Below are 10,000 nucleotides of genomic sequence, written 5' to 3'. Positions count from 1 at the left end.
ATATATATATATTATTTTGCAAAAAATACATATAATTTGTAATTTTTGTCTTGTTTTTCAATATAATTATCTAATTATTCTTAACAAAATTAATTGTTTTGTTTTCTGAAAAAAAAAATCAAGCAAAATTGAGTTTTTGCTTAAAACAAGACAAACTGTCTTGGGTCGGAAAAAGAATCTGGTTTCCTTTTGAATTAATTAATGTATTTTTTGCCTCATTTTACTGATACTTTTTCTTGTTTAAAGCACAAACTCATTTAATTTTGGTACATTTTTCGGAAAATAAGACATAATATCTAAAGTATTATATCTAAGTCTTGATTTAGGAACATTTATATATTTGTACTAGAAAACAAGACAGAAATACTGATTAAGAAAATATATATTTTTTATTTATTTTGCATCAAATGCAATTTTTAGACTGTTGCACTCTATTCCACCCATAAAGAAAACCAATATACTGTACATAGAATACATACTGTATACTGCAAAAACAGCATAAATATGATTGTAGTGTGTAAGAATTATTATTTTTTTGTTCCTAGAGAAGTATTTTTATTTTTTTTGCAATAACAGTATAACCTTTCCAGAGAGACCTACCATAAGTTCTGTGGTAATTAAATGATGCATTATGCTTCCATAAAAGCCACAAACTCAGTGTGATTTTGCATTTAACTGCTGAAATCTTTCCGGAAACCTGAGAAAAATGGGCGGTCGAAAGACATTAGCACGGTTAATGACGAATGGCTTGACACTTAACGGTGAGAGAGATGTACAATTTTGCATGTGCATTAAAAAATGAATGGATATAAAAGTGAAGAAAACAGGCATAGCTCTTCAAGCCGTTTCTTAGATTTAATATTCCAATGGTGTCGCACTTAAATAGTTTGATCCCATGAGGAGCGCGGGGATGAGGAAGGGAGGGTCGTGAAATTATTTTGTGTGAGAGAAGAAGAGAAGGAGGAGGAGGAGGAGGCAGAGGGAATGAAAGAAGAGAGAAGCATAGAATGTGTAAATTGATTTGAAGGTCGGATATCCATGAATAATTAATATCCAGAGGAAAACACTGCTCACTTTGTAGTGGGTCTCTTGCTCGAGAGAGAGACGGAGTGAGAGATAAGTTTCTTGTGTTCAGAGTTTTAATCCGGCTGCTAAAGAAGCGAACACACACACACACACACTCACACACGCACACACACACTTGGCTGTGTAATCCAGTCTGGTCATGGGGAGTCTTCAGAGGGCTGTGGTGGCCAAGTGCTGAATTGATTTTACACACTTCTTTTCTTGGTGCTCAGAGGCCTTTTCTGTGCTCTTTAAACTCACAGAACTCTTAGATTCAGATCTTTTAAAATCGCCTTTGAAAGGCTTGAAAGGCTGAGATACTCTACTCTTACTTCTTTTCAACTGATATCATGACTCTTATTAAATCTCTCTTATTTTATCCTCATGGAAAAAATCCCACTCAGTTCTTTATTTTGGTTAAGAAATGTCTAACAGAGCAAAATAGGATGGCTTATTTTAATAAAAATAAATGTTTATATTTATATTATTTATATTTTTTACTTTTCATTATATTGCCTTTTTAATAAACATTTATTTACTACTATTCAAGAAGATTTATTGTAAATAGTAAAACAAAATAAGATTAATATTTTTTATTCAAAATAAATGTTTGTATTAAATAGTCTTATTTATAGTCTTCCGTATTTATTACAGAGGAATGAAACATGAATATCACAAAGTTAAAATAAAAAGACAAAATAAAATGAAACAAAAAATTACAAATATTAATGTTTATATATGTTCGTTTATTGAATCTTTTTGTTTTGCTTTTCATTGTATTACTCCTTTAATAATAAGCATTTTTTTAAATATATATTTCTTATTCAAATGAATTATTTGAACATTTGTTACTATTGTATTTTCTTTGTTGCTAAAAAAATTCTTATTTTCTTTCGTGTAGGTTCAGATGGGGCACTGGCACCAGAGAGCGGATGCTCATCAAAGTATCAGATCGAGAACCCAGTTTTCTGACGCAGGGAAACGGATACTCCAGTTCTTCCCCACGCTCCAGATGCTCATCCAGCAATGCTCCTTCCGACCCCGAAGCCACGCCCCTTTCTCTCCCTGACCGCCCGGCCTCGCAGTCTCCATTTCTAAAGAGAGTGGACTTGGGCGGCACTCAGCGGCGCTGCTCGGGCGATTCCCAGCCATCATCCCCTCGCTATGCTTACGAGCCTCCTTTGTACGAGGAACCTCCCTCGGAATACCAGTCCCCGCCAATTTATGAGGAACCGCCCACTGACATGCACTGCGACCAGGCTTTTTTCGGCTCTGATAGGTCTCCGGCGCGAAAACCAGGTCTTTACCACTCTCCCAAGCAAAGCCCATCTCCTTATGGTCAACTGGTGTTGACGAGACAGCGGAGCTCAACGCCCGAGAAGACGCCCAATCAGGGGGATCGAGACTATAACTCAAGTGGGCGGGACTACAGCTCTGCAGGGCGGGACTACAGCTCCAGTGGGCGGGATTATAACTCAGGCATGAGGGACTACAGCTCTGGTGGGCGGGATTATAACTCTAGTGGGCGGGAGTATAGCCCCGCTGGGCGGGAATATGTAAAGCAGCTAGTTTATGTCGAGCAGTCTGGCTCCTCCCCTCGATTTAGGACAACCGAGCGTCTGCTGAGCTACGGGATGACCAGTTCAAATAACCTCTCAGCCGGATTTTCTTACGGCAACTCCTTTACGCTACAGCACAGTCACGATCTCAATGGTGGCAATCGGAAACGTAAGAACCGGAAGCCGTCTTTGCCGGGAGGAGAGGGTGATGGCATGGGGTCTGGACTCGGGGCGATGATCACTCAAGCCCGGTTGGCATGGGAGGCTCAGCACATGTTACATCAGCGAGGGGGCGTGTCTTCCGACCAAGGAGCGAAAGATGGGTATGAGAGTGACGGGGCGATGCCCCTCCCACTGCCTGGTCCGGTGGTGCGGGCGTTCAGCGAAGACGAGGCTCTAGCACTACAGGAAAGCCACTGGAAGCGTGCCACCCTAGACAGACTGGCATTTCCTCAGATGCTGCTAGAAAAGAGTCTGTCGGTGCAAACCAACCTGGCATCACCTGAACCTTACCTTCATCCCTCGCAGGTAATGCACAAGGATATGTGCTTTGCACCAGGAACTCAAAACATTGCAGAAATTCCCATATTTATGTCACTGCAGTGGATTGGAAGTCATTACCAGATTATTGCGATACCTGGGACACATTACAGTCCCGATTGCAAAAGGTTGTGGGTCGATTCCCAGGGAACGCATGTTGGGTAAAAAATGTATAGCCTGAATGCACTGTAAGTCACTTTGGATAAAAGCGTCTACTAAATGCATAAATTTAATTTAATTTAATTTGATTGCCATTTATTTTAGGTGCCTAGCAACTGCTTAAAAAACTGCTCAGAAAGCCCTAGCAACTTGCTATTAAACCTCTCACAATGCTCTAACAATGCTCAAGCTCTAGCATAGCAACGCCTTCAAAAACTCCTATGTAGCATCTTAGTAACTGCATAGCATCGCTATAAAAATGACCTAGAAATATCATAGCAACACTTTAAAAACATTATAGTATGTCCTAGCAACTGTATAGCAACCCTCTCAATACACTTGTGCTAAAAGTTATGAAATATTGGATTGTTTACCTTCATGCCATGTGACCATTGACCAACATCAGAGAACTATGAACATGTGATTTAAATCTGAACTTTAAATCTCAGGGGTGTTTCAAGCTCAAAAGGGTTCAAATGGAAACACATAAAAGACTGAGAATCAGTGAATGGAAATTGTGATTAGAGTGGAATAGAATATTATGAATGTAAGATACGATCAAAAACCAGAGGAATGCACTTAAAGAAACTGAGGCTTTATTAGACATTAGACACTGTTTCATTAACAGTGATTAACTCTGATTGCGTTTTCTGATTGTGTGTTATGATGTCAGTTTCAGCGACGCAGTAGAAAGTGTTTTTGGACACATTGGCTCTGAGGTCATGAATGAGCTGGAATCCTCTGATGAGCTGAACTCTGAACTCTTTCAGCCTGATATAATGAGCATTTAACTGTCCTAAATCAGGCCTGACCTGCCGCTTAAGCGCTGCCAGTGAGGTTAATTGGGCCGGCTGACCCTCAGACGCCTGTTACCCAACCACTGATATCTTTGTTCTGGAGATACTGGTCTCAGCCAAACTAAACTGTGTTAGAGCTTCCTCAGAGGATTTTTAATGTTCTGCTCTATTTGCTGATAGTAATGAAGGCAGACAGCAGCTTCAGCAGGAACAGGCACATAAACCTCTCATAACACTCCAGCAACTGTGTAGCAACATTCAAAAAACCACTTAGAATATCCTAGCAACTGCATAGCAGCACTCTTTAGAACACCCTAGCAGATGCATAGCAGCACTCTTTAGAACACCCTAGCAACTGCATGGCGTTGATCTAAAAAACAACCAGTACAACCAAGCAATAGCTTAGTTACTCTCTAAAAACCTGTCAGAATCCCCTAGCAACTGTATAGCAACACTCTAAAGAACACCCCAGAACATCTTAGCAACTCCCTAGCAACACTCTAAAGACCACCCTAGCAACTCTCTAGCAACAATATAAAGAACACCCTAGCAATTGTATAGCAACACTCTAAAGAACACCCTAGCAACACTCTAAAGAACACCCTAGCAACTGTATAGCAACACTCTAAAGAACACCCTAGCAACTGTATAGCAACACTCTAAAAACACCCTAACAACTCCCTAGCAACACTCTAAAAACACCCTTGCAACTCCCTAGCAAGACTCTAAAGAACACCCTAGCAACTGTATAGCAACACTCTAAAGAACACCCTAGCAGCTGTATAGCAACACTCTAAAGAACACCACAGCAACTGTATAGCTACACTCTAAAGTACACCCTAGCAACTGTGTGAAAACACTCTAAAAAATACCCTAGCAACTCCCTAGCAACACTCTAAAGAACACCCTAGCAACTGTATAGCAACACTCTAAAGAACACCCCAGAACACACTAGCAACTCCCTAGCAACACTCTAAAGAACACCCTAGCAACTGTATAGCAACACTCTATAGAACACCATAGCAACTGTATAACTAAAGTACACCATAGCAACTGTATAGCAACACTCTAAAGAACACCATAGCAACTGTATAGCTACACTCTAAAGTACACCCTAGCAACTGTATAGCAACACTCTAAAGAACACCCTAGCAACCCCTAAAGAACACCCTAGCAACTGTATAGCAACACTCTAAAGAACACCCTAGCAACTCCCTAGCAACACTCTATAGAACACCCTAGCAACTGTATAGCAACACTCTAAAGAACACCCTAGCAACTGTATAGCAACACTCTAAAGAACACCCTAGCAACTGTATAGCAGCACACTAAAGAACACCCCAGAACACCCTAGCAACTCCCGAGCAACACTCTAAAGAACACCCTAGCAACTGTATAGCAACATTCTAAAGAACACCCTAGCAACTGTATGACAATGCTTAAAAAAACGCTCAGAATACCATAGCAGCGGCATAGCAACACTCTAAAACCCTGTCAGAATCTTTCAAATGTTTCTCCATTTGCAGTGTTTTCTGGGAGGTTTTAGGCATTTTCATTGTGTTTGTCAAGCAGATCACACACACACACACACAGACACGCCCTGCTGTTGCCCATCAATATTTCAGCGTAACGTGTGCGGTTTGAAGAGTGCTCACACTTATGTAAGGCCTCACACTCACATCACCAGCACTCACTGACATCAATACATTCCACACATTCTCTCTTTTATCTGACCTTGTTAGTGGCACCAGTAATAATATTACCCAGATTGTATTAGCACTGTGTTATATTACTGCAATTACAGCAAGAAAAGTTATATATAACTGTAATATTTTTAGGTTTGTAATGCATTACTCCCACCTCTGGCGATGCGCATGCGACTCTTCAAGATACGTAATCACGCTGGAAAGGTCACACGCGGTTACTTCTTTTTCTACTCCGCTTCAAAAATGGATGCTTGGGAATTTTATGCAGTTTTTTAGCGTGTTGCTATGCAGTTGCTAAGGTATTTCTGAGTATGCTTTAAAACATTGCTATGCAGTTGCTAAGGGTGATCCGAGGAAACTTTGTGCATTTTTACTTTCTCAAAAAAACTAATTCTGTATGATTTATAAGTGTTTTGAAAAATGGGGACATGGGTTATGTCCTCATAAGTCACCCTGTCCTTGTAATACCTGTGTCATACCCATGTCATTATACAGAGTTGTGTCCTGATATGACACAAAAACATGCACACACTACACACACACACACACACACACACACACACACTTAAGTCACAGTATTTCAGTTGTTGGTTATGATGCTCAGCAGACTCACAGGAGTCATTAGCACTGATAATTTCTCTGCTTACTCAAATGAACTGGATTTCTGGAGCCAAGAATAAGAAGTCATTCAGGAATAAACAAGGACAGACTGTCCCTCATGGTCTCATGGTCAAACACCTTCAAACATCATAGCCTTCTCAAAACCTTTATAACACATGCTGAATTACAGTCAATCAGTTTGTTTACCCAGTTTTTATTATATATTATTTATTATTAATATTATTATTATGTGTATTACAACATTCCTGATGTTGTTTTATTTTCTTATTTTTCTTACCTCAACTTTTATATTTTCTCATTTTTTTAATTATTAGTTTTTTATTTAGTTTTTAATGCTATATTTATGTAAAAACAACATGTTTTGTTTTATTTTCTTTCACTACAAAAAAAAACCCCTTCTAAAATGCAAACAAAATCCACTTCAAGATCCACTTCTATTTTTTTTATTGAGTTATTTGGAATGTATTATTATTATTATTATTATATTATTATTAATTTCTTATTTTTTCTTACCCCAACAGCAATTTGCATTCTTTTCTCATTTTAATCATAAATCTAACTATTTATTTATTTATTTTTGCTTATTTTTTTATGCTTACAAGGAGCTATTTAATACGGAGCCCCGCACATGACATGCAAGAAAAAATAAATAAATTGTGTGCATGATTTACTAATTCGTTCCCTCAATGTACTAAAACGTGCACACGATTACTATAGCGTTCCCTCGATTTACTATTGCATTAAGTCGATTTGCTAAATCGTGTGCACGATTTAGCAAATCAAGGGAACGAATTAGTAAATCATGTGCACAATTTATAAATCGAGTGAACGAAATAGTAAATTTGTGCACGATTTAGCAAATCAAGGGAACGAATTAGTAAATCATGTGCACAATTTATAAATCGAGTGAACAAAAAAGTAAATGTGCGCACGATTTAGCAAATCAAGGGAACGAATTAGTAAATCATGTGCACAATTTATAAATCGAGTGAACGAAATAGTAAATGTGTGCACGATTTAGCAAATCAAGGGAACGAATTAGTAAATCATGTGCACAATTTATAAATCGAGGGAACGAAATAGTAAATGTGCGCACGATTTAGCAAATCAAGGGAACGAATTAGTAAATCATGCGCAAAATTTATAAATCGAGTGAACGAAATAGTAAATCGAGGAAACGCAATAGTAATTGTGAGCACGATTTAGAAAATCGAGGGGACGAATTAGTAAATCATGCGCACGATTTATAAATCGAGTGAACGAATTAGTAAATCGAGTGAACGAAATAGTAAATCGAGGGAACGCAATAGTAATCGTGTGCACATTTAGTATATTGAGGGAATGAATTAGTACATCGTGCACACAATTTAGCCAACTATTTTTTCATGCATGTCATGTGCGGGGCTCCATAATTTAAAGTAATGTTTGCCAGTTAAAAATAAAAAGCATCATCCAATAGATAAATATTTATATTTGTATTTTTCCCCTTCTTCAGAAATTATTGAAATTTTACAAATTTCTCAGGTCCATGTTATTAATATATTGTGAGTTGTACCCGCGTTTAAATTGCATGAGGCGTTTGGTAACAGCTGATGTTACTGAAGCCACGAGAGGAAAGCGCTTGAATCATGTGAAACTGTATAATTGCCTGAAGGAGGTATTTCTGCTATCCTGCTGCTGTTGTTCTCATTATTTTGGAGCTTGACTCATTTCCTCTCGGCCTCCTCTTGACCCACTCCTGTGACTGAGACCGGTTTATTATCTGTGCTTCCTCTGCTCTAAATGCTGCTCTTCAGCATCAACACACAATGTTTTCTTTCTTTCAGTCGGAGGATCTCGGAGCGTGTTCTCAGTTCGAGGCCAGTCGAAACGCTCGTAACATGATGCCCAGCGCGAGCTGCGGCGTTTTCCCAGAGTTCACGCTCCGCAAACCGTCCTCCGAGACGGACATCGAGAACTGGGCGTCCAAACACTTCAACAAGCACACACAGGTACACCAAAACACCCAATAAACCCTACAAACCTACTGTCTCTTGTGCAATTCCTTAATATTCCTTAAGGTCTCAGTCATCATTGGATTGCATTGCATTATATGTTTTGATCATCTTTCAAAGACATATTATTGAAGATTTCATTTTATCTGCTATACTGCTATGGATCTTAATGATGCACATTACAAGATAAAAATTGTATGAACATTTAAAAAATATAAAATGTAAAGACTATTTACTAGTTGCTTTGGAAAATATACAAATAAAAACTCAAAATATGAATTAAACTAAATAATAAAACAAATAATAAACACAACAAACACTAGAACTAATATTGACATGGAAAATATTTTTTTTCACAATATTAAATATTTAAACTTTTTTGTATAGATGTTTTTATAATATTTGTATGTTTTATATGTGATTCTGTACAGGGTTGAAGTGGAAAAGTAATCTTGGTTAAAATAGAAACTTAAAAAGTTGTTTAATTCGTTTAAATGGAATAAATAATATAATAAATTAAGAAAATATATTTATTTTTAATTAGGTGCAAAGGCTATATTATTTTTCTTTAGTTTTAGTACTAAAATAAATAAAACAAAATAAAACTGTATAAACAGATTTTTAAATTAAAATCAATTAAAAATATTGTTAAAAACAAATAAACATTACAAAAAACACAAACAGGATTAATAAATCTAAAATTAAAAATATAAAAATATAAATTAATTCTAAATATGAATAAAAACTAATACAAATTACAAAAACACATGAAATATAAAATGACTAAAACTAAAATTCAAATATAAAAATATAAAATAAAATGTAAAAATATAAAAATATAAATGGCTAAATATACAATTAAAATGTAAAACATACAAATAAAAAATAACTTATAAAAATTACAATAAATCAAACTTTCTTAAAAGTAAAATTAAAATGTAAAAAATAAAAATAAAAAAGAATTCTAAATATTAATTAAAAAAATTACAAAAACACAATAAAATGACTAAAACTGAAATGGAAAATATAAAAATAAATATAAAATAAAATGAAAAATGTAAAAATATAGATAACCTAATCTAAAATTAAAATGTAAATCATACAAATAAAAAAACTAATAAAAATTATCAAATAAAACAAACGTACTTAAAAGTAAAATTAAAATGTAAAAAATACAAATAATAATGAATTCTTAATATTAATAAAAACTAAAAAAAATTAAAAAAAATACGGTAAAATGAATAAAACTGAAATAAAAATATAAAAATAAATATAAAATTAAATTAAAAATATAAATTACTAAGCATACAAATAAAAATTAATTAAGAATAATAACGAATACAATTACGAAATAAAACAAACTTAAAAGTAAAATTTTAAACTAAAATTTAAAAATGAATTCTAAATATTAATAAAAACGAATACAAATCACAAAAACAAAATAAAATGACTACAACTAAAATTAAAAATATAAAAATTAATATAAAATATAAAATTACTAAATCTAAAATTAAAATGTAAAGCATACAAATAAAAAAAATTAAAAATATTAACTAATA

The 10,000-nt window shown here is 35.4% G+C and overlaps 1 protein-coding gene across 3 annotated transcripts in view; it reads left to right on the top strand.

Moving 5' to 3' along the window:
- Positions 1 to 10,000, top strand: part of LOC132106402 (rho GTPase-activating protein 39-like) — a 43,987-nt gene that overhangs the window by 23,393 nt on the left and 10,594 nt on the right. For all 3 annotated transcript variants that reach the window (XM_059512051.1, XM_059512049.1, XM_059512050.1), the window contains 2 exons: positions 1,967 to 3,152; positions 8,274 to 8,438. In XM_059512051.1, coding sequence (XP_059368034.1) covers positions 1,967 to 3,152; positions 8,274 to 8,438 — 1,351 coding nt within the window. The remainder of the gene's footprint in view (positions 1 to 1,966; positions 3,153 to 8,273; positions 8,439 to 10,000) is intronic.

This window comes from Carassius carassius, chromosome 27, assembly GCF_963082965.1.
Source record: "Carassius carassius chromosome 27, fCarCar2.1, whole genome shotgun sequence".
NCBI lineage: Eukaryota > Metazoa > Chordata > Actinopteri > Cypriniformes > Cyprinidae > Carassius > Carassius carassius.
This window is presented reverse-complemented; position numbering and strand designations above follow the sequence as displayed.